The sequence below is a fragment of the Danio aesculapii genome, chromosome 17 (assembly GCF_903798145.1).
Source record: "Danio aesculapii chromosome 17, fDanAes4.1, whole genome shotgun sequence".
Classification (NCBI taxonomy): Eukaryota; Metazoa; Chordata; class Actinopteri; order Cypriniformes; family Danionidae; genus Danio; species Danio aesculapii.
In genome coordinates, this window is record NC_079451.1 from 40,796,197 (window position 1) to 40,824,167 (window position 27,971).

At 37.8% G+C, this 27,971-nt stretch overlaps 1 protein-coding gene across 1 annotated transcript; it reads right to left on the minus strand.

Moving 5' to 3' along the window:
- Positions 1-122: 122 nt before the first annotated feature.
- ahctf1 (AT hook containing transcription factor 1) lies at positions 123-27,971 on the minus strand. The gene is made up of 36 exons (XM_056476461.1): positions 27,733-27,971; positions 23,371-23,496; positions 22,967-23,220; positions 22,365-22,545; positions 20,632-20,839; positions 18,745-18,861; positions 18,587-18,671; positions 18,343-18,493; positions 18,123-18,255; positions 17,856-18,037; positions 17,707-17,768; positions 17,468-17,596; positions 16,762-16,852; positions 14,284-14,373; positions 14,060-14,200; positions 13,846-13,950; positions 13,659-13,758; positions 11,848-11,971; positions 11,697-11,753; positions 11,465-11,611; positions 11,117-11,307; positions 10,887-11,031; positions 9,781-9,912; positions 9,548-9,692; positions 9,316-9,466; positions 9,106-9,213; positions 8,598-8,754; positions 8,261-8,476; positions 7,004-8,006; positions 6,778-6,865; positions 6,575-6,672; positions 6,221-6,492; positions 4,049-6,041; positions 3,855-3,961; positions 3,701-3,771; positions 123-981 (listed from the first exon to the last, which is right to left on the minus strand). Exons 2-36 carry the CDS (start codon positions 23,489-23,491, stop codon positions 783-785), a joined length of 7,554 nt encoding a protein of 2,517 aa, XP_056332436.1. The 5' UTR covers positions 23,492-23,496; positions 27,733-27,971; the 3' UTR covers positions 123-782.

Genomic DNA, 27,971 nt, shown 5'->3' on the forward strand with positions numbered 1-27,971 from the left:
TATGGCCTTATTTGGAGGTTAAAATGTTTACAGTGTTTTGGCTGATCAGATATTAGAGTATTTCTTTTCTTCTTTTTGGAAAATGGTTCTGGTAAATTGTGAAGAAACACAATACATCAAGCTTGTAAATTCTTGTTCTGTATTTGAAAGCAAACAGGCATTACAAATAAGTTCACAATGCTGTTCAAAATAAAACTGATGCATCTGAAGGAAAATAAATGTACATTATTGTCTGCAATGAACAGAACTCTGTGTTCACCACCTTAAGACCTCAAAACAGAGGAGACCAAGTGCCAAGCATCAAAGCAAGAAGTCTATCCATGTAATATAGATGATTACACTCTTTTTAAAACCAGTGTAAGGTATTCCTCTGTGTGAATTATCACCCAAGTGGTAGAATCTTATTATCATTTGCTCTTACTTTACACGTTCACACACAATCATTCCTGTAAACAAAACAAGTAACAAAATAATCCACAAGTATCAAATTTTATTTATAACATACCTAAAAGGCTATTTACATTTGCATCAATTAGTAGAAACGCTTTTAAAAACTAAACCATCTCTTTTTGTGTGGTGCTCAAGTCCCTCGGTTCTCCTTACTGTAAACAGCATAATTTATAATACAAAGTTATTTATCCCAAATTAGATTTATTTATTCCAAACATTATCCACTGATTATCTTAATTAAAACAGCAGGTTGCAGAGCTCTTACGAAAGAAGAGCACAGAACCAAAAACGCACAAAGTGCATTGGGAGATGAGTCCAGGCAGAGTTCATAATCAAAGCTTCTTCCTCCTGGTTACAGGTTTAGGAAAAATGGCATCCATCATGCGTTTGCGGCGTAGGTTCATCCTCAATGAAGGGATTTCCTTTTCTTCTGTTCTCTTTTCGGTTCTAGAAATGGTTTCAGCTGGACTGCCGAATGGAGAGAGAAAACTGATCTCAACAGGCGGTGGCGGCTCTGGGGCTGCTTTTGTTCTATTAGAAGAAAAAGAAAAGAACTCAATTGATTAGGGGATGACAACCAAACTAAACCCAGGAACAACATTAAAGGGTTAGTTCACCCAAAACAAATAATTCTGTTAATTACTCACCCTCACGTTATTCCAATCCCTCATATCTTTGTTCATCTAAGAGTTCGCTCTCATCCTCCATAGACAGCAACGGAGCAAAAACATTGTCAAAACATTCCAGTGGTTCATCTGTAAACTTACAAAGCTCTAAAACACTTCTTTTAGGGTAGGGCCAGACGGAATCTGCAGAGGTTTTTTGCCATTTCTGTGGAGAATTTTGGTAAAAATCTGCGGATTTCTGCTGAATTATTTTGTGAGTATCATAACTAGAACTTTAATATGTGAAATAAAAAGTAGTGTTTTTAACTTTTATTTAATGTTTAAAATGCAAATCCAATTAGATCCACTTTATTTGGTAAACAAAGCAAGTCTCTCATATAATATATCTACTAAAAGACAGAAAATATTACTGTACAAACTGCATTGTACATAAATCAGATGAACATTTTTATATTAGTCAATAATATTACTGTAATTTAAAAACTGAATGAATATAGATATACACATTTTCACAAGTAAATAAACAGAATTAATGATGGGCTAAAAAGCTGCAGAAAATCTGTGTGGGCCTAGCTATAGGTCATGCAACCTACTGCCATTAAAGTCAGCAGCACAACACAGAAGTGTTGTATTGCCTCTAGTAAACGCATACTCAGATCTGATACAAAAGACATAAGTGAACAAAGTTTAATAAGTAGTTCTTAGAGCTTTGTTTGATTACAGCTAAACCACTGAAGTCACACTGAATGTTTTTGGTTCCTTTTCTGGACTGAACAATGAATAGAACGTTGCCATCTATGGAGGATGAGGGAGCTCTCAGATTTCACCTAAAATATTTTTATTTGTTCTGAAGATGAACGAAGGTCACAGGGGATTGGAACCACATGAGGGAGAGTAATTAATAACAGAATATTTCTTTTTGTGTGAATAAATTTTCAAACCACAAAAAAGTTTTAAACTTCAGCCTATAGCAATAATTGGACTTTAAATGGTGTTAAATAGGGATGTCCCGATACAACGTTTTAACTTCTGATACGATACCGATATTGCACCCTTCAGTACCAACCGATACAAATCCGATACAATAATCAGCACAATTTATGAATACTTTTACCTATTTCGTTGAGTGGAATGTATGAACAACCAATTTATTCACTACTGGTTGCATAAATGTAAACCTTTTACATAAGAATATATAAAAAAGAATTAAAGAATATTAAGACCCTGAAAAATATCTTAATTGAATAAACAAAAATATATGCTTTAAATACAAAATACTAATTAAAGGTCACTTCCGTTATTTATTTTTTTTTACAATCAGCAAATGATAGAAACAGCTGAGAGCAGGAACATAAGAAAAAATATATTGTTAATTAACCAACTGCTAAAGGTTGAGTGTCCAAAGATTCAACTTCACACACAGCTTTTGGATGAATTTTTGATCCAGTTTCAAGCTGAAAAATATCTGTCACACTTGGCAGCAGAAATGGGGAGTTATTGAGAGCCGCGCGAGCATGATGCAGCGAGTGTTTACAAGTGTGGGGTCCCGTGAAGGAGCTCCGGATGGAGACTGCTGTTTTGGGTTTACCTTATGATTAAAGTTGTTGCACGTCCGCCGGTTCCCACCTCAAAATTTGAGTAATTTGAGCCACTTGTACATTAAGGAAGCTTTCAGAAAAAACAAAACACCAGCGAAGGAACTTGACACAGAAAAACAAACACCTACTGCTAGCTAGCGTTTCGGAAGTGTTTTGCAGAGCAACAGAAACAGCGCACAGAAGTATAAATGCATGTCTACGTGAAAGGCTTGCGCCGTAGGTCACGCCGATTACTTGACGTAGAAGTATAAACCTGGCTTAAGTCAAATAGAGGACATGTCCAAGAAAAGAGAATGTATTGTCACCCTAAATAATAAGCTGGATCAGTCTATTAGTAAAAGGCTTTTCTTTTCCGCGTGTCCTCGCGCTCTTCTCAAAGCTAACAAACTCAGAACAGGTGTCCAGCACGTCTCTGTGGGTCTGCAGCAGCGTGTCCAGAACTGGGCTACTGAGGTAAAGTTTTATGTGTGGAAAGCGCTGGTGTTGAATTGGGTATCACACTTCTAACGTTTTCCATGAGGCTCGCACGATGTGCGATACGCAGCCATTTGGTGCCTTGCGTTGCTTAGAAGCGTATACAAAACAATGTAAAGATCGCTTGACGTGAAGTAAATAAACCAGTAGAGATGTGCCGTTGTTGATAGTGTCAGTGTGTGCTACAGTCACAATAGATACACATGTAATATTTTTTCCTTAGGCGATTTAAAGCAAAATACACAACGACACACAAGCAAACATATCTACAATGATAAGGAACACCGATGACAAAATGGCCGCCGATATATCGTGCATACCCAACTAAAATGATATAACTAAAGAAATCTCCACTGTGCTGAGCGAGAGCACTTCTCTTCTGTTAAACTGACCAGCGCATCATCGATGATGCAAGCGTGGTCCGGCTCGGATGCAATGTCAGTGTAGGCTGCCGGGGCAGAGGGGAGGGACAAGTGTGCTCGGCACGGTTCAAGGCTGTACATGGTGCGAGTATGCCCTAAATCTCTACATGCAACATTTACACCAATTCACCTGGTTGTTCTCTTCTTTCTGGGCTTAACAACTTCTGTTTCAACTGGAACATCATCCACGAGGCAATTGTCCTATGAGAAAGACATCACAATGCATAAAGTGTGATCCAGAACAAACAAAATGTTTTGTCAAACTTTATAGGAGGGCTGCTTACCCCTTTAGATTGCAGATCAGCTTCACCTCCTTCACTTAGCATTTGAGGCACAGGCAAAATCTCTGGAACTTCAACTTCATTTTGGACAGCAGATCCTTTTTTCCTTCCTAAATAGAAAGGATTGTGAGTCAACTGCACTGAAGGTACACTACATATTGTAAAACCCAACAAAGTTGCATAAAAATACTGACTACCTCTTGTTGTTCTCGGTTCAGCTACAGGAGCAACTGAATCATCAACAGATGCAGAATTTTCACACAACTTGCTTGCTCTTGTACGTCTAGCACTTGCAAAAGACTTGCTCTCATGTTTCTCCATTTCCTCCAAAACCAATTTACTCTCTTCAAAGCCAATGGTTTGAGTTTCATTTATTGGTGGTGCTGCAGATCTAGTGGTTCTTCTCTTGGCACGTATTATTTCAGTCACAATAGGAACATTCTTCTCACTGGCTTCCTCGTTTTTTAGTCGCTCTACAAGAGCATCAGCTTGAGGAGTTTTAGGGTGTACTTCCAGGGGAATCAAATCAGGTCTTTCCTTGTCAAGACCATCACCTTGATTCCAATGCCTGCTTCTTGTAAGTCGTCTCGAAACACTCTGCAGTTGTGCATCATCAACAACATAGGTTTCATTGATCGCTTTTTCTGCAGTGGTGGCCACGGTCTTTCTCCTGCTTCTTGGAGGAGTCCTAACAGGTTTATTTAGGGTTGTGACATCTTCTGCAGGATCTTGCTGGAAACTTTCTAAAGTTAGCCCTCTGGTAGACTTGCGAGTAACTCTACTAGGACTACTATGTGCTTTGGTAGGCTGTGCCCTCTCCTCTGGGACCTCTTGTTGGGCTTCTGGACGATCAGTAGTTGTTGGTTGGGATTTTCTGGTGCTTTGTCTGAGCTGTATTTCTGAGATTTCATTGGGAATATGCTCTGTGAGAATCGCTTTATCATTATCATCATTATCACCGTGATCTTCAACTGCTGTGCTCCTTGTTCTTCGGGACCCTTTCCTTGGTGTAGCTTTCTGTGGGGTCTTTCGTGCAGGACTTGCAGGCTTTGATACCTTCTCAGAAGGCATGTCTTGGTGGTTCTCATTGGTTTGCTGTACTGTGTCTGCTTTTCTTGTGCTTCTTCTTGGTGTAACAGGAACTTGACAGTCTTGCAGTTGCTTGCCACTCCTTGTAACACGTCTCGGAGTAGAAGGTACTTGAGAATCCATTTGCTCCTCCTCTGTAAGATCTTTTTCTGCCTCAAGGTTGGGTACAGGGAATGTTACAGTTTTTCTTGTCCTCCGAGAAGGGCTGTGCTGAACCTCTTTAAGGTTCTCCTTAATTTCCTCAGTCTCTTTTCCAGGTCTTTCGACTTTTGTTCTTGCAGGTGACTTGGATCTTCCTGGTGATTTTGGCCTTGCTGCTTGTTTGGTTGTGTTAAGTTCCTCAACTTCTTCAGCCAATGAGGGTGTAGTGGTTTGGTTAGATGGAGCTACATCTTTAGCAATTGCTGACACCCCTGTGTCCAGTGTGGAAACTCCATTGTCCTTTTCTAAAAGCTGTTCTAAAGGCAAAGCATTCTCTGGTGAAGAAGTCTCAAATACTTTCACAGAAAGAGGAGTATGTGGGGCATCCTGTATCTTAGAAGGACCATCACCATTGGAAAGACATTTTGTGTCTTGATCAGAAGTTTCTGCCTCTGGTGTATTTATTTGTTGCACCGTCTGGAGAACCTTAGCTGGTTGCTCTTCAACTTTAGGAGCACCACTGACAACAGGTTCAATGTCTGCTACCAAGTCATTAACTTCTTCCAATTTGTTGTCTGGAACATCAAAGGAGTGCTCCAAAATGACAACCTCAGAATTAGTCGTAGGCTTGTTCTCCATATCCTGATGTTCTTCAGGCTCATGTAGAGGCAACAATACTGCATTGTGGTCCAGCTCTGAAGCATCAGGCAGCTCCTCCACATCAGGATCAAGCATGAGCGTGAAGCCTTCAGAGTCTTCTAGTGCACCGCTGAGGGTCTCCATAGTACCTCTGTCTATAAGATGTGTCTGCTGCTCCTCAGCCAGCTCAACTGGCACCAGAAGAGTGGTGGATGGCCTAAGCTCTGTGTAACACATACCATCTTCCTCATCCAGATCTGCAGGGCTAAGGCCAACCATTACCACTTCACTTTCCTCCTCTGGCATGTCAGTGTCTAGAACCTATATGGCAAAAAACTATGTGAATATGAAGATGAAAAAATACAGATTTAAAAAATACAAACCCTGTGTCTATTAAGACTCCTATTATGGTTTCACTGACAATTTTAGTCAAACTCTAATCAAGAGCTACAGCAAATGGCACTTTACAATATTAAAACAAGACTTAATTATGCACTCACTTTCAGCTGTGCCTCAGGTGTGATGAGTGACAGCACCGCATTAGCCTGATCCTGGAAATACTGCTCATGTGATGGAAGTTCCCCAACATAAAGGGCAGAAGGCAGCTGGTGGTTACTCCTGCCATTACCCTGTACTTCATCTATAATCTCAACCTCACTACCAGAGTCCTCCACCTTTTCATCTCCAGACTCCTCTTCAGACTCTTCATCGTCTGAGTCTTCTGCAGATTCAGCACTACTGAGTTCATCACTGTCATTCAAGCTCACCACAGCTTTGGGGAAAAACAAAACATTGGATTAGCATTATGACCATGGTGTTTCCAGAGTGTAATGCTAAATCTGAGGTAGACTTACATCTGGACTCTGAGGTTCCGGTTTCTGAAGTCTGTGTTTTCAGATCTGCTGCATTCTCTGAAGTGGTCTGATAGTCTTTAATGTCACAAACTGGATCACTATAAGAAGGAAATTGCAAAGATGTAAATCAGAATAGTATGGCATGAGAAACCCACCTCAAGCAACACATCAGAAAGCATGATAGTCGTGATGTTAAGAAGTACCTTTTGAGTGATTTCTCAGAGGATTCTCTAATACTGGACTGGGTCAAATCTGGTCCAAATAAATGTTGTTCCACAAAGGCATCAAGGTCTTAAAACAAACAAAAACTTTTACATGGCATGATAGCAAATCTTCTGAAATTGTCACTTCAACAATGACAACAATTAAAAGCTGCAGTTTTAAAGACCAAGATTTTAAATTGCATCTCATGTTACAAAATATATGTACCTGAGGTTTCCATAGACTCCTCTTGACATTCCTCACTGATCTCAGGTTCAATAGTGGCATGTTCATGGTTCACCAATTCCCCCATTGAAATCTTGGACACAGATGCTTCAGAGACAGGTTCTTCTGTTGCTGCCTCTGATACCTTGACAACAGCAGGTTCATCAATAGTCTTATTAGCTGCATTTTCCTCCATGGACCGATTTAGAGGTTCTAATGTAGGAGGAACACTAAGAGCTTCAACAAAAAAGGAGGATGTGTTCAATGACTCCTCTTCTGTTGGTTCCTGAGTTTCAAGATGCTCTGAAATCTCAGCCACAGATTCTGAACTTGGTTTCTGAACTGGAACAACCAGCTCTGGTTCAATAGCCACATCTATCTCGAGAACCTGAGCCTCTGGAATTCCTTCAAGCTGCACCTTGGTTATGTTCTCCACAACATCATTGGTATTATTAACACGCTCCTCCTCATTTTGGGCTTCCTGTGTGTCTAAAGATCTCTCTGCATTGGACAAGTCTTCCCCTCTATCGTTCTTCGCTTTCTCAGGCAGCATAAGAGAAGGCAAATCCACAGTTGTGTTGCTTTCTACAGAAGCTGTATGTTCCTCAGAAGTATTTGGAAGTCTTACAGTCACCTCTCGATCCACACTACTGTTTGCTTGCTGCTCTTTCAGAGTAAACAAAAGATCCTCGGGAGCAGGAGCATCATGAAACTCAAGAGTGGTATCGGATTGATTAGATACAAGACTTGCTTCTTGCCCCAAACTAGGCCGTCGCATCAGAGTGGGAAGCACTTTTGTGGACTCTGCTAAAGGTATCTCTTTGATAGAGAATCCAGTCTCAGATTCTACGCCAGGATTCTCCTGCTCTCCCAGAGAGGGCATGCACGTCATCTTCACATCTACATCTTCCTCTTCAGCATCTGAATGTTCACTCCAGACCTCAATGCTTGCTTTAGCAGGAGGAGAAGATCTCTTAGGAGTATTGTGCTCTCTGTTAATTGCAATCTGTGAAAAAACCAAAAGCATTAATTACTGATGCTAAAATTGTTCCAATGTTAGCAAGAACTTTTTTTCATATATAGGGCTCATGGAGTATGACATCTATAATATGAAAGATACAAATTGACAAATGTAGAGGTATATAACTATTTACAATATTATATGTACAGTAATATTAAATTCAAATTTAAATGTAAACCAAGCATGTATTTATCATTTGATTTCAGATAAGACATTTGATTGTAGAAAAGGCACATTACCCCATTGTTCCAGTGAACAGAGCCTTTGGGCACTTCTGGAGAATCAGCATCCTCTATGAAGGTAATACGGCTCTCTTTAGGCCGAAGAGGAGGAGTTATTGATCGTCCCGGAGAGGCAGAAGGGGTGGCCACTGGAGTGGGACGTAAACTGCTCCTCAGAATAGATTGTGGGGTATAGGCTGAGAAAACTGGACCTGATGCCAAGGCTCGAGCTCTCTGAAAAAAAAAGAATGTGTTTAATGAGGTGGATCAACTATTAAAATACTTCAAGACAAACATACAGCAACATTCAATCAGAACTCAAAAATGTTGAATGTTTTAAAAACCAGAGTCTCACCTTTACCACTTGTGGGGTTTGCAGCAGACTGAGTTCTGGAGCTTTACTGATGCTCTTTGGTCCAGACCATGAGGTAATAGACCTTGTAGGAGTGCCAGTCAAATTGGAGCTCTCTGGAGAATTCTGGGAAGATGGCTGAACAACCAAGTCCAAAAGCCTGGTGACAAAGCAAAAGACAGGGTTACTATCCACCCTAAAAGTTGCCATTGCTTTCTAAACCTGAACTTATCTTGACAAACTATGTATAATATGCATAAATCACCTATAATTTTCAAGTGTGAATTCTACATGTGCGTGGGGTGACTGTTAGGGGCTTAACCGCAAACATTAAGCCAAGTTTTTCAAATATGTAAGACTGCCCATCATTAGCTGCTACAGTTGCTAACAGCATTTTTTTTTTATGTATGATTATAACAAATGTCAGATTTCAACAATCAGTTAAAGGAACAGTTTATACAGGTAAACAATAAATCGCAACTTCCCAAAACCACAGTTTAAACATTTTTACCTGGACATTCTCTTGGTTAGCTTGTTGATGGGAGTTCCTACAAAGGCCTCAGGTAAATCTGGAGGGGATGGATGTCGGCTAGGCACTTGCATCTCAGACACTTTGGGGCTGAACAGCAAAGCCAAATGAAACGGTTCAGATTAAAATCCATTTAAAACAAAGAATTACAAACTGAAAATGAAGACAAGGTGGATAAATAAGGCATAATACCTTTTGAAAGGAGATGACTCTGGAGTGGTGTTATTGCCAGCCCACACTTCCTCTATCTTTGAGTAGACATTGTTAATAAACGCTGCCCTGGTCATCACGTTTTCAGAAGCTGAACGTTTGGTTACGGTTGACAGTGGCTGGGGTCTTTTTACTAGGGGAAAGCAGATTAAGGGTCATTCTCCCGTTTCACTTGCTACAAATATTTTAAAGTGCTTATGACTGCTAGCAGTACCTCTGTGAATTATAGTAGGATGTTGATATGGTTTTGCTCGTTCGATGGCTAACTTCCGCTGGACCCGTGGAAGAACCTTCCCATACTGATTGAGAATAGAGTTCCTCGTGTTTGACCTTTCCTTCATTTTAGGATCCCGATCAGCCTGAGGTAAAAATGTTATAAATAACGAATTACAACAGATGAAAGTGAACATTTATACAATAATAACTGAACCTAAATATTGAACATACTGCTAGGTTCAGTTTGAGAGTCTGGTTGAGTTGAAGAGCAGGCACGTAATTTGCCTGCTGGAGGTAGTGGACCATGAGCAGCTCCCGATTCTGGAAACCTCCGGTGCTTTGAAGGAACCGTTGCAAACACTCCTGCACAGACACACATTCAAAGTTTATAAACAAAGCAGAATTAATATATGATCGTGTTTGTTTCGATTTGTTTTTATACTCACTAAAGCTGTATTTATATGACCTAAAACATAGTAAAAAAGCAAAATTGTGTAACTATTACAATTTAAAGCAATTGGGTTTTACTGTAATAAAGTTCAAAATATAGTACATTTTAATTAAAGGTGCCTTTCTGGCAACTCAAGGAGATCTCAGGGTGGTAGAGAGAGCAGCAATATAGATGAGGGCAGATAAATATGGAGGGGCGAGACTGTGGATGACTTTATATGTTACCAGTAAAACTTTAAAATCAATTCGAAAATGAATTGGTAACCAGTGAAGCTGCTGCAGGACATGGGTGATGAAAAGAAGGAGTTCTGGTGATGACATGAGCAGCTGAGTTCTGGAACAACTGAAGCTTACGGAGGAATTTATGAGTGAGACCAAAGAGAAGCAAGTTGCAGTAATCTAAACGAGACGCAACAAAGCTTTGAACAAGTACAGCAGTGGCATAAGGGGTAAGAGAAGAGAGGAGTCAGTTAATGTAGGTGGAAGTAAGCAGACCGGGTGATGTTATTGATGTTAGAATCAAAAGATAAGGTGCTATTAAGGATGACACCCAGGCTCTTGACCCGTTTAGAATAATACATGGAACAGTCATCAATAGAAAGAGAAATGCTTTATAGTTTATTCCTGTGATGCGAAGCTGAATTTTCACCATTGTTACTCCAGATAAAAATTATTCTAATATGCTAATTTGGTGCTCGAGAAGCATTTATCAATGCTGAAAACATTTGTGCAGCTTAATTTATTGGAAAGTAAAAGTAAGGTTTGAAGCAGACCAAGAAATAGAAACAAAAACTAAATTTGGCAACACAAAACAACTAAACTTAAATGTTTTTGCTGAATAAAAGTCTGGCCATAATATACTGATTGCAGTAGACACCTGCACATACCTGTTCTGCAAGTCCAAGAGGCAGTTTCAGCAGCTCCTTCATCAGTCCCAGCTCCTGACAGGTCTCAAAGAGAAACCTCATCACTTCCTCCGTGTTCAATTTATTACAGTGCTGTCTTAGCAATGCCCACGCCTCCACAATACATCTGGTCAGCCCAAAATAGACCAAGAGTAAGACTCTAGCAACTATAAATGAGACCTCTATAAATTCAGCCAAAACTACTTTCAAACCTGTTATGAAGAAAAACCGAGAGGCACAGTTTGGCTTGGCTGGTAGTGCACAGCGGAGGCTTCATCACATGCAGGTAACGCAGGGCGATGCTGTGCTTCTGCTGGCACATTAAAGCCTGCAAGACACGCTCATGCTGCCAGCTCCATAACGAGTGACTGGTGGCTGGGTGCAACAGCAGCTCCAGAGAACTCTGGGGAAAAAAGGAAATTATTCAATGTCAATTATTAAAGTAGTACTGATCAAGCTCCCATATCTGGAGGTAGATATTTTTATTTTTAGATGTGACCATTCACAAATTTCAAGTCAAGCGAACCAAAGTGTATTTTAAAAGTGCAAAAAAGACATACCTCATGGTCATGATGATCTAGTAACCACAGGCCTTGTACCAGTTTCACTAGTCCGATGGGAATGGCGAACGCTGTGGGAAAAGACTCCACCGATGCCCCACTTTTATTGGGAAATGAGTACATTACATCCAGCAGCAAATAAATAACCTAAAAGTCTGAGTCAAGGAAGAATATTTACTAAACAGCACAATATAAAATGGTAAGCTAGAGTAAAGAGTGTCCAAAAGGATACGATAGCATGTTTGGCAGATTCTTCAATGTTTTCCAGGAGGTAAATATCCAGCAAGGCCTGTACCAGGAACAGTCCAAAAACAAAAAGTTTATTAAGTGCAGTTGAGGGCAGCACTGTTGTGTAAAAATTTTTCACTGAAGTCATAACTTACATGAAGTGATGGGGGAGGATAATGTCCTGTTCCACCCTCGTCTCTTTTCCAAAGTTCGCTAAGGCGTTCCCCACACTGACTCACCAGGCCATCAATCATGAGGCAGTCCGCACACCACTTGTCCCTATTGGAGGAAATACATTTCTGAATTGTTTGTACACATATACATGTCTTGAGTGAACTTCAAATTATTCATACTTTGCTGCATTGTAGCAAAACACATGTATTACGATAATGTCAGTTGCCTTTGACTTTCTTTTCATTCCATTGCCTAAGCTCATAAGCCATTTAACATATGGCCCCTTTTCCACTGAGTGGTACAGTTCAGTACGCTTTTATGGCTGTTTCCACTGTCAAAAGGGACCAAAAAGTAAACCATACAGCTTCTTGGGCACCCTTTTGGAAGGTTTCCTAGCACAACAAAATGTACGAAAAGACGGAGCAAGATGCACAGCTGAACGCTATTGTTTTACAGAGATACGTCACTAGCTCGTGCACAAGCAGGAGAATGAAAACAAAGGAAGCGCCATTTTTAAATACACAGTCTCAAACTGGATTCCTGGAGGGCTGCACCTTACCTTAATATTATATACATATAATAATGAGCCATGGTCGACCCGAGCTTAAACAAACCTGGTCGTCGTCTTGATGAATGGCCACAAAGTCAAGAGGAGCAGAATCTGCCCTGTGCCCCATAGTTGTTGACAAAGATGTCTAAAGTGCGAGCGGTTTCACTTTCTCGTGTGCACGTCTATATTTGAAATAAACTTCTTGAGCTGATGATAATAACGTGCGCAGGATTATTGAAATGCTTCTATCATCCGATCCTTTCAGAAACGGACAAATGCGAAAGTGAAGCACGAAAAAACTAAGGAGAAGCAGAAAAAAACAAAACCAAAGGAGCAAATGATTGTTTCAGCAACCTAAAACATGAACAAACTGCCATGTTTAACTATTATCATCACCTTTTAGACTATTATGAACTTGGAATGACGGAATTACTATCTCACAGACGTTACATTTGCTGGTGAAGATTAAAGATACAGATGAGAGGTTTGCTCTGACTGTGGGTTATTTTGCATGTTGTTTTTGAACCCAAATAAGGAGTTAACGTATGCCGTGTGTAATTTTTCTGTGATTGGCAACATATTGGGAGACTGTAAGGGGCTGTATGCGTTCATATATGTTCATTTATTTTATATAATAGCAGACATTACAGTAGGCAATCATTGACCAGCAGTTTTAATCAAATCCTGTTCATATAAAGGTTGGTAATGAACATTTATGCACAAGTATTTATGTGTATAAAGCATCTGTTTTGTAAGTGCTTCTCATATGATATATAAACGACCCATTCAGCTTTACTTTGTGATTCTCGCTCGAAGTAATGTCATTGACTGGAACGTTGTTGTACACCACGCAAACCAAAAGGGTATCATTTGGTAGTGCAAATTCAAGCCTGATAAATTTGACCCGTACCAACCGTACTGTACCACTTAGTGGAAACAGACCAATAGATTGGCTTAGATTAAGGGAAGGTTTTTGATGAAATCCAAACAAAAATCGATCACACAAATCAGATGCATATGAGCATTAACATCAAGTGGAAAGAGAAATTACTCTCAGCTGGCCATTTGTGATTGAATCAATAAAAATGTTAATAGCAGAGAAAATTCCTATGAAATACAAAATGCACTTTTTTTTGTTGCAATTTTGACATGTGCAGCTTGTTTTGTTTTTTTTAAGAATATTTGGCACTTCATTTATAACCAATAGAAACTGAACAGAGCTTCAGTTGTTCAGCCACTTACCTTGCCATTCTCCGCAGTTCCTCCCTCTGTCCGATGTAGTAATTCTTTATAATAGAATGACTGTAAAAGGGCCTTGATAGCTGTAACACATTATCATCATCTGTTGACAGAAAAACACAGAGTTCATTACAAACTTCTATTAAAAACATAAAAGCTATTTGTATAAAAGCTTGGGACGCTGTCATACCGGAGCCTTCTGGAAGGAGACCGGTTCGGCAGAACCACAAAACCACCTGAGCGTACTGGGAGACCAAACTAGACACCATACATTTGTTCATGAGTCCAATCAAGCCTGCAGGTAGCCAAAAATAAGTCAGTCAATGCTTTGTGTAACTGATTTTTTTTATATAGTTTATGTATACCAGCACAGAACAATGTGATATTTGGAAATAGTGAAACACCTTTCTGTGTGAGCTCCTGGGCCTCATTTAGCAAACAGTGGAAAATGGTGCTGAGGTTTGCCAGTAAGCGCTGACTGTGCTGTAGCAGCTGCAAAGTCTGCGAATCTGTGAAGTTTGCGGAGCTGTCAAAAAGCGGAGCACCTGGATGCACAGAAAGGCATGATCAGAACACCGTTAATCTAGTAATAAAACCACATTCAGATAAAGGAGTATAGGAAACTCACATATTTCATCCAGTTCTTCTTTGGTGTGCACAACCTTATTCCAGGCCCATTCCAGTATGTAGCGCAAATTGACAGCTGAGCCTGGTTGCTCTGCAGGAAGCAATGAAGCAATGGAAGTTATATGATGTACATGATCATTAAAGACTCTGGAATTAACATGATTTAGAAACAAATTTTATTTTTACAAGGTTGTACTGCATTAAACAAGATTTACAGTAAAAATGCTACAGAACGTACAAAAGTGTCTAAGTATTTTTAAATACTATATATAATCTAATTATGGGTTGCACCGACTAGTCCAGGGGTTTTCAAACTTTCTCAGCCGAGGGCCCGCTTGTGTAGAGGGGAATTCTTTTGGGGACCCCCCAAAAAATAAAAGTGACGGAAAAAAAAAAACTCAAATTAACACCTTTACTTAAAACATTTAAAATTATATTATTCATGTTCTGGATTAATTTTTGTGAAATGTCAGTTGAGTAGACATGGTTTTAGTGCATCAATCAATTGATCAAATCTTCAAGTGCAGTACTCACTGCGGTCTGCTCTCACTGGATTCCATCAAGCCATATTTTGTGTACGAATCATCACATTTACACAGTTTTTTAATGCCAGGTTTTATGCTTTTTTTAAATGCCTATGCACAGCTAGGCATTTCTGTATTTATCCTTACAGCTGAGAGTCTAAATTGATCTAAAGATTTAGCGCTTTAAAGACTTTTGTCATTTATCAACCTGTTAATAGTTAACAGTTAACTGTACTGTTGTAACTAGCAATATTACAATGGAGGCTGTAGTGGTTCAGTGTGTTGAAGTTGTTTATTTTTATTCCTTTTTTTATGCACATCATACTTACACATCATACTTACACTGATAAATGTAAAAATAATTTCCTAAATGCATTCTAGAATGGGGTATTCAAGTTCAAAGAGAAACAAGTTTTACTTTGCATAATTTTAGCAGCTTTGCTGACATTAAAATGTTCATTACCAACTTGTTTTATTAATAATAATACCGAACATTGCATTTGAATTAGTTACACTAAAAAAATATGGGGAAAAAGTGGATTAAGATCTTGAACAAACCAATGTGAGTAAGAGGTCATCTGCAGAGCTCATCCAGCTGTAACAGGAGTGAAACTCCAACTCGCTGATGTGATGACAGCTCCATTCATTGTGATTGCAGCACTTTTTGCTTTACAATTTCAAAATGTTTGTTTGCTATGCTGCAAAGAGGACCGTCTGATATTTGTACAATGCAAAGTCTAAAGCCTGTCGCACTGTGGACGAGTGAAGCCAGCGCAGAGCCCAGCTGATCGGTTACTTAGCAGCACAAGCCATATAGAGGGAAGTGCTTTCAGCCACCGATAATGTTCTTATTGGTCATGTATTTTAACTGAAATATAGTCAGTTAAATAAACTAGAGCATTTATTTAGTTGTTAAAGTGTAAACGAGATAAGCGTAAGTAAAAGGTAAACACAGCAGACCAGCACCAAAAAATCACCGGAAGCGTTTATTCAATAAAAGTCCCTGTGCATAGTGGCGTGGCAATTCTTTTCCTGCATGCGAAAGAGTCAACTGCATTTAAATGACACAAGCATAAAGCTTAATATTTGCGGTACTTTTGAGCCCAAATTATAATCAAGAAATACATTAACCTACAGAATGACTCGGGACAGAAAATTAATTCAGGTGGGCCCATTGATTACCCCTTGTCTAGAATTTCTTTGCGGCCCACCGAGCGCCATCTGAAAACCGCTGGACTAGTCGACTTTAATGCTCTGCTGTGACACTTTTTGATTGATATTGACTAGCTGCACAGATCACATGGTTTGACCTGAACTACATGCCAGCTTTACACACGAAGGTGGTTCACTGAATGAAACTGCCCTTGGATTAAAATAATTTTTAAAGTGCTATTTTTCTCAAGTCAGCAGCAAAGATTCACATGAACTTTAAATCAAACACATAAGGCTTGACATTATAGCATTTGTCTTTCATGCGTTGTGTTATGAATAACTTCACATGAATCTGTGTGCTGAGGATGTATGTATTACTTCTGCACTAAAATATCTGTGAGTTACATTCTAACTAGAATATGAAGTGACCAATGAGTTGACTGCTATTATTAAGCAGTAAAATTAGTCTGGGTGCTAATGTTGCATTATTAATGAAATCAAAGTGTTGACAGTGCATTATGGCGTGCTGCAAAACATTTGCATCTTGTGCTTTATTGAGGATGTCACCAGCGACTAGTCGACGCCAACTCTGATAACATAAAAGTCGACTTCCAAAAATCTAAAGCCGTTTTACCCAAGATATTTTCAATTTCGTATTATTACTATAGTTCTGGATTTAAAAAAAAAATAAATAAATAAACACCCTTGACAAGCAAGGCTTTTAAAAACATCTATTGCCATCAACATTTTTAAATTACTGAAGATGAAACCAGGTTTTCTACATATCCAAAGCACTCCCTCACCTTCAGTGGTCCACTGTTTAATACAGCCAGTGATGAGTCCCAGTGAGCTCGTTTCCACAGCAGTGCATAAGATGGCATCAAGCTGCTCTTCCTGTATGCAAATGACAGTAGTAATGCATAATGTATGACATAAAATAAAAAATAAAAAAGTATCAATGCTATAGAAATTCAATAACACTTAGCTTAAGTACCAATTAAGTGAATTTATATCTCTTTGAAACAGTCCCTTTTAGGCTTTGATACTAACTGTGCCATTTTGCTGACTCTCACTTTAAATTCTAATGACATTGTGCATTTTTCAAAAAAGGGCAGAGCTACAAATGTCAAAGCATCAGCATGGCAGAAGATATAAAACAGAACTAACGTTATTATCTCTGTGAAAAACTGAAAATGTCAAAAAGAAGTGCCTCAGAAGAAGCCATTCTATGAAGACCCCAGTGTTCATTTTTGCATCCTAATAAACAATATATTATTTAAAGGCTGGCTACATACACATTGTTGCCACACCACTGCATTTAAACCAATTACAAAAGTGATTTTGGCATAATATATCCCCTTTAATAAAGTAGCAAATTTGTAGTTTGAGCTAAAAGTAATGGTTTAAATGAACAATGTACATTACAATAAAGTGTGACTGCAAAATTCTGATGCATGCGAGTAAAATCTATTAAGCAAACCTGTATCATGTTAAATAAGGGTGTGTTACCTGTGAGAGACTGGAGGGTTGGACATCAGCCAGACGAGAAGACAGAAGGCCAGACATGAGACAGCGCGAGTATCCATTAGAAATGCTGTCCCCCAGACTTGGTGCCACCTTCTTTAGGTAGCTTAGCGTCTGAAAGAGAAAGAATTTAACTAACCAATAAAAAAAAAAATAAAAAATCTCAACAATTTAGTAGAGAATGGGCCAGAAATGAAAAAAAAAAAAAAAAAAACATTTCGAACCTCTTTCTGATAGCCAGAGCAAGTAAAGTGCACAATTCCAGCATTAAACAAACAACTTCCATCTAAAATAGAAAGAGGAATATTATTAGAATTCAAATGAAATTATATAACACAAACATGCAAATTATTATATAAAGAAAAGGTCTTGCCAAAGTTGTATGTTGTGGGATTGAAGAACTGTTCTGGTGGAGGACATGTGTAGGGGAGTCCCCTGCTTAGACTGCGCTCATGAACCAAGATGTCCAACAGAGCACAGGGGGCTGTCATCTCGATCACACAGTCAAGAGACCAGACAGCCAGATAGGGACAGTTCCGTAAGGATTCACCCGTTCTGTACAAGAAAAGAATGTCTTTGATGCAAGCTTGCATTTCTTTCTTTCAATCAAATCGGAGTGCATTACTAATAGCATATTGACCTTAATGAATCTGGCATCTGAGCATGGTACCATCTGTTAATGTCAAATACACCAATGAAGGTTGATGGCTGGCCTTGTCCATATGATTTCACTTGCCAGCTGAAAACTGACACACTTGTATCAGGAGACGCCACTAAAAAGAATCAAATTGAAAGTTACAGAAAATGTGATATCAGTCAATCAATCTCTGCAAAGTATGCGGCGTTTGACATGTAAATACCTTCATTCATGCTGTCATCACGGTCAGGATGGTGACGAAACTTCTCTATTGTCTGACAGCTGATCAGACGGGTATTGGTGGCCTGAGCTCTTAGAGGAAATGATGTACCGTTCAAATCCTGACTGTAACGTTCCTCGCAATACTCCAGACCCTAAGAGTCATCACATTCAGAATAAATCTTTTTTTGCAAGAACATAACTAATATAAAGACTTGCAGCATTCAGAATTCTGCATGGCACTGTACCTCATAAATAATTTTTCCTGAAGCCAAGCACTTCCTCTCCCCAAAGGCCAGTTGTAATAAATGAAGGCTGACCACATCCCCCTCACTGCAAAGATAAACATACTCAATAATGTGATTTCTGCCCCATTGTGTTAGAGCATCTAAAAACGCGCACTTACAGATCCTGTGCAGACTGCACAGCCCATAAATAGCAGCAGTTTCGTGGGTCATTTTCTGGCTCCTGGAAGGTAAATGCATAGACAGGCACTCTGCCACCCTCTAGCTGTGAGTGATACCTGAAGACAAAACATAATATCTTTGAGACACTTCTAATAATTTGTGCATCAATACATTAGGACTATGACACATGCATCAAAGAATAATTGTATCTTTTTTGTTTTGTTGCATGAACTAAACCATTATGTATTTAAAGTAATTTATTTTGATGTACTTTTATAATTTTTAATTTCCAACATCATTTTCATAATCAGCTGCTCACTCACCTGTTTATGCTCCTTTGTCAATTAGGCAATCACTGCAGCCATGTACTAATGGGCAGTGATTTATAAATGCTGGCATTCAGGGACAATAGACAGAAAGCTTGAAGCATACACACATATCCATGCACATAAGTGTCTAGCTCTCGTTTCAACTGATTAACCTTCTGTATATTACCTGGACTCTGTGTTATAGACCTCCCTGCTGGACCCATGCAAGACATTAATCATGTGAAATTAATTACAGGGTTCCCACTTTAAGCCAAACGTCAGATTCTGTGACTTTGCTCTCACTTTTACTGACTAAGGCTGACTTTCGATGACATCTAACGAATGGAAAAACAGGCCAGCATTGTGCTCATTTATTAATAACACAACACTAAAATATGTTAAATAACAATTAAATGATTTTAGCTTGAATAAATTTGCAGGACTGCAATAGGCTATGAGAAAAAAACTATGCATTTTTTGCATGGCTGCTTCTAGTTCCAAATTTGATTGCTTCATAGCAGTTTTACAAATCTTACTTGATGCTTTTCTGTCATCTATTAATAAATTGGTCATTTTGAAGCTAAAGCTCTTAAAATGTATACTATCCTGGCATAATAGCCTTAGTTAACAGGCACAGTCTTGTGACTGTATTAGACAAAGTGAAATAATTAGAGAAATAAAATGGAGCTGACAAATTCAAATTCCTTTAATAATAATAATTATAATAATTATAATAACGATAATAAAAGTGATAAATCAAACTATTAAATTCAGAATAGAACAATTACATACATAATAGAAACTAAAATTTAAAACTACAAACAAATATATCTGGTATAACTATGATTTGGACAATACATATGAAAAATTACCTGAATTTACATGTCTGGTACAGACCTTTTAAAATACCAAGAATGGTGGGAACTCTGTAACAAATTTTCTCATCTAAAAACAAAAACCCTTTGAACCCAAGATCTGTGATTGTTTGTTTTTTGCAAAGTGAGCCACATATTCAATAACATCAGCTCACGCAATATTAAAACAGCAACTAAGTGTGCTTTCACACCTGTAGATCAATTATTTTGTTCCGAAACAGGGAATAAATAGTTACTATGTTGGAGCAAAAAGATTCCTGGTGCAGTTCGCCTTCACACGGCAAAGTTTCTAAATGGACCAAAATAGTTCAAACAAGTCACTGTGAGTAAACTCCCCTCACATTGGTCAGAGATTGGTTTATTGTCCAGGATTGCGCTCAGCTGTCATACGCTGTTATTTTAATATATAACGATGATAAAATGAGACAAGCAAAAAGTTGCACTTTAATTTTGAATGGTGACACCCACAGACATCACCAAATCTAAATCAGAGGTAAGACTCATTTCAATTTTAAAGGGTTGTAAAAATTTCCACCAACTCTATATCAGAAGTCCCATTAACTAAAACATTTATGACATATTTGCCCAAACGAACCAAGCTAAAGGGACAAAAGCCAGCTTCTGAAACAAAAGTCTAGCTATAAAAGACCCTAAAATAAGTATCACACCACTAAACAATAATTCTTTTTAGGCCCAGACTCACTCTTTTTTGAGGCTCTTCATGTTCCAGAGCTGCAGATTGCCATCAGAGAAGCCCACAGCGAGCTGGTTGGTGCGCTGGATGTACTGCAGGGCTGTCGCTCCAATACCCGTTGGGCTGCTGAGCTGCAGACACAGGTGTCTGCCCTGCTGTGTTACGCCCTCCCGCAACCGGGGGATCTCGGACGGAGACTTATTGACCACCTCCAGATCTGTGGCCAAAACAAATTTTTTGTTTAAGATTTTGGAAATATCAGTAGCCTCCTTAATTCTAGAGTACAAGCTCGTACACACTGGGACGCAATTTTCACCAGCAGTGAGTCGAGTGAATGCTAAAAATCATCCCCCAAGGTTAAATGGTGCTTAATAAACTTGCAAGTCATAAAAAAGTGAAACTTAACTCATAATCAAATCCTTTTTGCTACTCTACTTAACTACTCCAAGTGTTTTTGTGCTTGAGCACCACCAAGTCGTGTTTACTGAAACTTCATGCAAGTAAACAAAAGTGGCAATTTAATTGATGAAGCTCATGGTTGATACTCTTGCGTGTTGGTGTTAGAGCTGCATGATTCTGACTAAAATGAGAATCACAATTTTTTATTTTTAAAGTAAAGATCACGATTTTCTCACGATTCTGTAGATGTAAAATAAAGGTTAATATGAGTACGCTATTATTAATTCTCAAACATATGGTATATTATGTGTAGGTCTACTAGTTAAAAAGCTACATTTTGAATAGACTTTAAATGGTGGACAATCAAAATATGTCCTGGTCATTAATGCACAGTAAAGTGTTGACATCAGAATACAGCAGTTTATAATTCTGAAGTTGAATTATTATGTTTGAGACATATGCTTGCCATCTGGCATTGACAATATAATTTTTTTTCTATAGGTAAAATCAGATATTTGTCATTATCAGACTCCCTCTAGCATTAGTTATATAGTGTCAGTAGTTATACTGACACTCTTAAACATTTATTCTCATGCACAACACTCTGTGTTTTATATGAAAGAAAAACATTAAACGCTTGTCACAATCAGAAATCTAAAATGAGATCTGATTATTTAAATGATGTGCCTGCTTTCGGTTTCATTCTCACTGCTAAGTGCGTTTCATACTTTCATACATATGGTATTTACAACGTTATTACCTGTTATTCAAAGCCTATGCAGATTCTGTTCACTAAAGTAGATGTGCGCGCGTCTATCATTAAGTAGGGCAGATGCCCGCCCTCTCAGTGATAACAACTCACAGTCAGCAGCTCACGTCACATGCGGTTTCGCAGCCGCGAATAAATTACATGAAGACAGAAATGACATTTTTGGTTGAATTATACTTTATAAATACAGCATGTGACTCTTTCAACACCATTTGGAGGTGTCCATTGCTGAGCAATGCATGAAAAACAATGTGAAGACTTGTGCGACTGCCTTTGTTCTCTCATGAACTTGAAAATATGATTGGCAGAATCGTAGAAATGCTGGATTAAGATAGTCTGGAGGGGAGGGTGGGAGTCGAATCGAGATCTCGATCTTCTTTAGATTAATGCAGCTCTAGTCAGTGTGCACAATCACACTGGTGGCCTTTGTTTAGTCACTAGGTGTGAATTGTGGCCCAAAAGTGCAAGCTAAAAGCATCTTGGCGTGTATGATCTTTAAAGGTTCGAAAAGGGGAACTATGCTAGCATTTCTCCACTACCATTAAAAGCAAAATAACAACAAAATAATCCCCACCTGAAGCCTCTAGCTCACTCTGGCTACAGGACAGGTCATCCAGACAGAGATCAACTAGGAGAACATGACCGATGTCTGTGACCACAGCAGCCACACCAAAAAACCAGCGCAGACTCTGGTGTAGATGCTGTGTGCTGGCGCTGGCCCCTCCATAGCTGACCAGGGGCTCAATGGCTGTGATCTATGAAAAAGCAGATGCTCTTTTTCAATTCACATGATCCTTTACAGTAGTCTTTATAAAACAACGTTACAAAAAACACTTTATGCGAGAGTTGATGTGTTTTGTAAAATTTAGTTTATATAAAGGATTTTTCAACAGATAAACCTGTTCACATACACTCAAAGAGATTATAGCTAGTACAAACAATTAAAACAAGTTCAACATTTAAAATATAAGATTAATTTACTATATTTATTTAGTTTAAGGAAACATTTGCATTAAAAATGACTTTATAATACTTTTATATTTTTTAAAAAGTTAATAAAAACAAAGTATAAAATGACAACATTTAAAACCTGAAAATATTTACAAATAAAAACAATCAAAATATTAATGAAACTGTATTTGCATCTGAAAGACGCAGAAATAAAACTGCACTCACTCTGCCTGGAATTACCACAGCCTTGACAACACGAGAGATACCGAGATCATACAGACACAACATGCTGCCCTCCGCCTCCTCCAGACCAATAAGAAGTCCTGTTCGCTTCAGCCAGCAGAAGTCCCTCACGGCCAGAACTGTGGGTGGGTGTTCAGACACCCCGCTGAAGTGGTAGGCAGAGAAACGCTCTCCACTAACAGCATGGACAACCTCCAACTGAGGCCCGCAGGCCAGCCAGGCCAGTCCACTCTTCCCTGCACCCATTAAATAAGAGATGTTAATGAAACACAAGAGGAGACATCTAATAGTAACACAAGAAACATTTATCAAAAACCTCGCACAGCATGCCATGTGTTCATAGATTTAATCAAGTGACCATCTGACTGGTGTAAAACAACACTCACCAACAGTAAATTTTCCGTGCAGCACAGAATCCAGGGTAACTTCATCCTCCCCCAGAGCATCTATCGTCACCTCTGGAAAGCGCAGCAAGCTGCTGGTGACTTGGGCTGCCAGGTCACGCATGCCTACTGAAGAAAGAACACATGCTTAAAGTAATTCTCCTGGAGCTGATACATTAAACTGGTAATAATCAAATGACTGAATGAAAACAGACCGTGCATTAACTTCACATAAAGCTCATGCTGAAATGAGGCCTGCTGCGATATCTATTTTTTGTTGGACGATATATTGCCCCAAATATATTGCGATAAATGATATTAATGTCATTTTATGCCACTCGTTATATAATGACAGAATGACAACATAATATCACCACAATGCAAGTACACTCTTCCATAGAACACATAATATTTTATTTTGAAGAATATTAAAATTATAGTAATTAACAATTTAATTAATAAAGAGGCATTGGAATCAGAATGTGAAAACGTATACACCATAAACAAATAAACAATAATAAATGTTAACAAAAAAGTGCAAGGTAAACAGTAACCGAGATATCTGCTACCAGATCTATTTTCAGTTGCCAGGCACCCACATGATAACTTACTAGTAATTTATAGTAAATATAGTTTTTTTTTAAACCATACTGAGACTGACAACTCCAATAGAGATAGAGATGTTGCACAATCAGATAAAATGTTGCTAGAATAGGTCATGTATGGGAGACATACAAGTCGATATATTGATAATTGTGACAGGCCTAGCTGAAATATCACTGAAAACATTACAGACAAAGAACCTCATGTACAACAGCAGTTGTCAGCACTTTTGTGCCTGTAGTGGAGCAGTTGCCATATGTGTCTGTCCACCACACTTGTGTTTCCTCAAACCATACAATAAAACAGTGATTATAAGCAAGCGGGCTGTTCAGATGAGCTCATGGTCACTCTGTCGAGGCGCTTTGTAAAATAAAGTAAAAGGCTCTACAAACACTACAACAGAGGGAAAATGATGGGAATGGTTTCAAGATTGTCAATTCAAATTTAATGTAGCTCTTTGTTTGTTTGTTTTATTGTTAAAAGCTATCTGAAATTAAATGTTTCGATTAAATGGTGTAAATTAATCAGATTTGGTTTAAATGCACACACTGTCACCTGACAATGCGGAGACTTTGGTGAGCAAATCAAGTCATGTTGAACTCCACTGTGTTTTAAATGGGATTGTTTGTTTTTATTACAATAAATTACCATTAAAAAAACATACTGAATTAGTTAATACAATTTAAAGTAATATTTTATGTTTATTTTTAAATATTCTGAAATAAATTGGGAAATTACCCGTGGCAACTTTCATGTAATATAGTTTTGGCACACGTCTCACAATGATATTTTGATTTTGGGCCCTTTATGTGAAAAAGTTTGGGCACCCCTGCTCTACAGTATTCTCATGTATACTCATCTATCTTTTGGTGGCACTGATTTTACTGTTAAGCAAGACTTAATAAATTTTTTTTATGTATTTACTAGATAAAAAACAACTAAACTTAAACAGAAAAATGTAGCTTATTAAAATTATAGAAATTGAAATATAAAATTAAACGCAAATAGATATAAAAATTACTGAAAGAAAACTTCAAATGACCACCCAACATGAATGTATATTGCAATTTAAAATATTAATACATAGTATAATAGTAATTTAAATACATTAAAATCCTGTCAGCTTATTGTAATACACATTAATGTTGCTTTTTAGATCATATTTACACTTTTTAAAACTGTATTTCCCTTCATGATTTTGAAGTTGCACTAGGTTTAATGGATACAATAAATGTAAAGGAGTGTACTTTTAGGAGTTTTATTTATATTTGGGTCAAAAGCAAGATATGCAATTTTGGTGTCTGCATTAAATTATAATTTACAAAAGAGATTTTTTATAGGTTATAATACTAAATTCTGTTATACATCAAACTATTAAACATTGCATGCTTACAACTGGGTAAAGCCTAGTGATTTGAAAGTTTGTAATCAGGTAACAAAATTTAAAATGACAATAAACTAATATTTTGGCGCTGCACTTTAATTCTCCAATACTAGTCTTTTATTATACAATCAAAACATTGTTGTTCAAGATTGCTTGGTATTAGGCGTTGGATGATAACCATTGTTAAGGTATACCGCAGTTTGGAAAAGTCAAGGTTTTCTGCTATACCCTTCCTAAGGTATGTGTAAGATTTTAAATCTACCTTTTTACAGCAATATCTTCAACAAAAAATATATCCAAAGATGCCGTTTTAAATTGTAAAGAAATCTGTGTTTTTTAAACAAATGAAGACAACAGAACTCTATAATTATTTTTTATTATTTTTCCTGACATGTTTAATATTCCAAAATATTATAAAGGTTTCTCAAAATATAATATTTTATGTTTGAAAAAAACATTTTTTTTACCTAGACATTTAAAAAATATATTTTAGAGCAGAAATCACAATACCAAAGCTGTAATATTTTTATCCAAGATTATCGTACCGTATCTTATACAGATCCATGCTTACTCTGTATACAATACTGCATGTGTTGAGCATTTAAGTATGCATTTTTTAAAACCTTTTTTTTTTTTTTATTAAACACCAAGATATATTTAAAATTAAAGCTTTATCATTCATTTATTATAAAAAGGTGCTCGATCATCCTAGCACAGCCAACCAAGATGTTTACATAGCTTTTATGTTTACAAGCTTTGAGATATAAGGCAAAGCAACGATAACACTATCAGGAATACACACGCACAACTCGAATGCTCAGCTGTCAGACATGATTACGTCCAGACTAGGTCAAGATTTTCCCATAAGGACAGCTCTAAACATTGTAGGCGTTTATGGAAATTAAATACATTAAAAAAAAAAAACAGAAATTGTCAGATTTGACAACACCTGAAAGACCATTTGCTGACGTAATAATGATTTTTAGAGAAAGTAAACAAGTTCTAATAGATTTCCATGATTGACTAACTGCCCGAGTCTGCATACAGTGCTCATCATAGATAAGTACACAAATCTATCTTTTAAATTCATATTTTTATTAGGGAGCTATACAATATTTATGCATGCATATGCATTAGATAAGTCAGTACTGAAGCCAAATCTGGAGCTGATCTAACAAAATAACTAACGATAACGGTCCAAAAAAATAAATAACCAAAATGTATGTTTTAGAAAAATATTACATACAACTTTTTAAAAAAAATGGGAAAAAAAAAAAATCAAGAAGCAAAAAATAGAAAAAGTTAGCTGAAATTGTGTAGGTTGTATTTTTTTTTTTTTGCAATATTTTTGCTTAAATTTCAATTTCTAAACATGTTTGGTGAGTAAAATATTACTTTTAATAAATATATCTATTTTCAAAATCTGTGTCGTTTAAACACACAAAAATACATTGCCTATATTCACTGAGAAATTGATAAATTTATTCATTTTAAAATGGGGTGTACTCAATTATGCTGAGCACTTTGGGTTCAAGACACTCGTTCAAGCAATAGTGCCCCCTGGAAAAGCATGGCCATACCAATGCAGCCTATAGGGACTCATCCATGTGCCCGCGCAGAATACACGTCCCACCCATGTGAGATACACATGGAGAAACAGAGACGTGAAATCACAGCTACACAACACACGTATTAATTTATATCAAGGGCTAATGCTATGCAAAGCACACTAACGCAGTGTAGCAAATGTCTGCAAGCATGTTTGTTTCTTGTAACCTAACCACTTTATATATGATCAATCTGAAGTTATGCACTGTCACCTTAAAATCTTAGCAATGTTGCATTCAAATACATTCAAACTACAGCAAAGAAATAGTCTTGTCAAAACAATGCGTCTATTCAGTGCTATAGCTACTGTAATTTACATAAAACGTAGTTTAGCATGGTTTGAACTACAGCTTTGCTGGAATGTTTCTGTCAACCTAGCAAGTCAGTAGCACTGCTAGCTCAAATTGCTACAGTTGTACCTGTTGTACTAACAAAACAAACAAGAGACTCAAACTACTACTACATCGGGATATCTGCTACATTTAAAAACACAACGTGAGGTGTTATAAATATAAATCACGTGAAAGCTAAGATAAGTAGTCGTAGTGTTGCGTGAGTCGAGCCCACGCAGGCTGTTACCATGAGCCCTTCACATTAGCCGCACAAGCTAACGGTAGCTAACGGTCACAACACGAGACCAGCTTTCAACAATAACTTAGCAACACAAACAAGTACTAAAACGTCTTGAGTTGCAGAAGCTTGTACAGTGTTCTTAGAATACCACAAGATGTAAAAATAGTCAAGGGTTATCAAAGATCACAGCGTTGTACCTGCGCGTTGATGACAACGGCCCTCGAGAAAACTGGATTTAACGTTACTTCAAACACGACTCTCGTGGCAACTCTTTTCCGGTCATAATCCGGACTCGGTTTGTAGGAATAAACTCTCGCAGTCTAGTTGTGTTGAACTTTAAAGCAGTAGCGACGAGAAACTTCAATTCCAGAGAGTTCAGTGTTAAGCCGTGTAACTGCCGACTACTACCGCTTGAACGCAGGCGCCATTTCCACAG

Excerpts from the sequence above, each read along its gene's own strand:
- ahctf1 (XM_056476461.1), bottom strand. The coding sequence starts at position 23,491 with ATGCGTGACCTGGCAGCCCAAGTCACCAGCAGCTTGCTGCGCTTTCCA. Across the intron at positions 11,754-11,847 it reads ATCCTCCCCCATCACTTCAT|GCCTTGCTGGATATTTACCT; the intron begins GTAAGTTATGAC and ends TTCCTGGTACAG. Across the intron at positions 9,693-9,780 it reads CTCTCAAACTGAACCTAGCA|GCTGATCGGGATCCTAAAAT; the intron begins GTATGTTCAATA and ends TTTTTACCTCAG.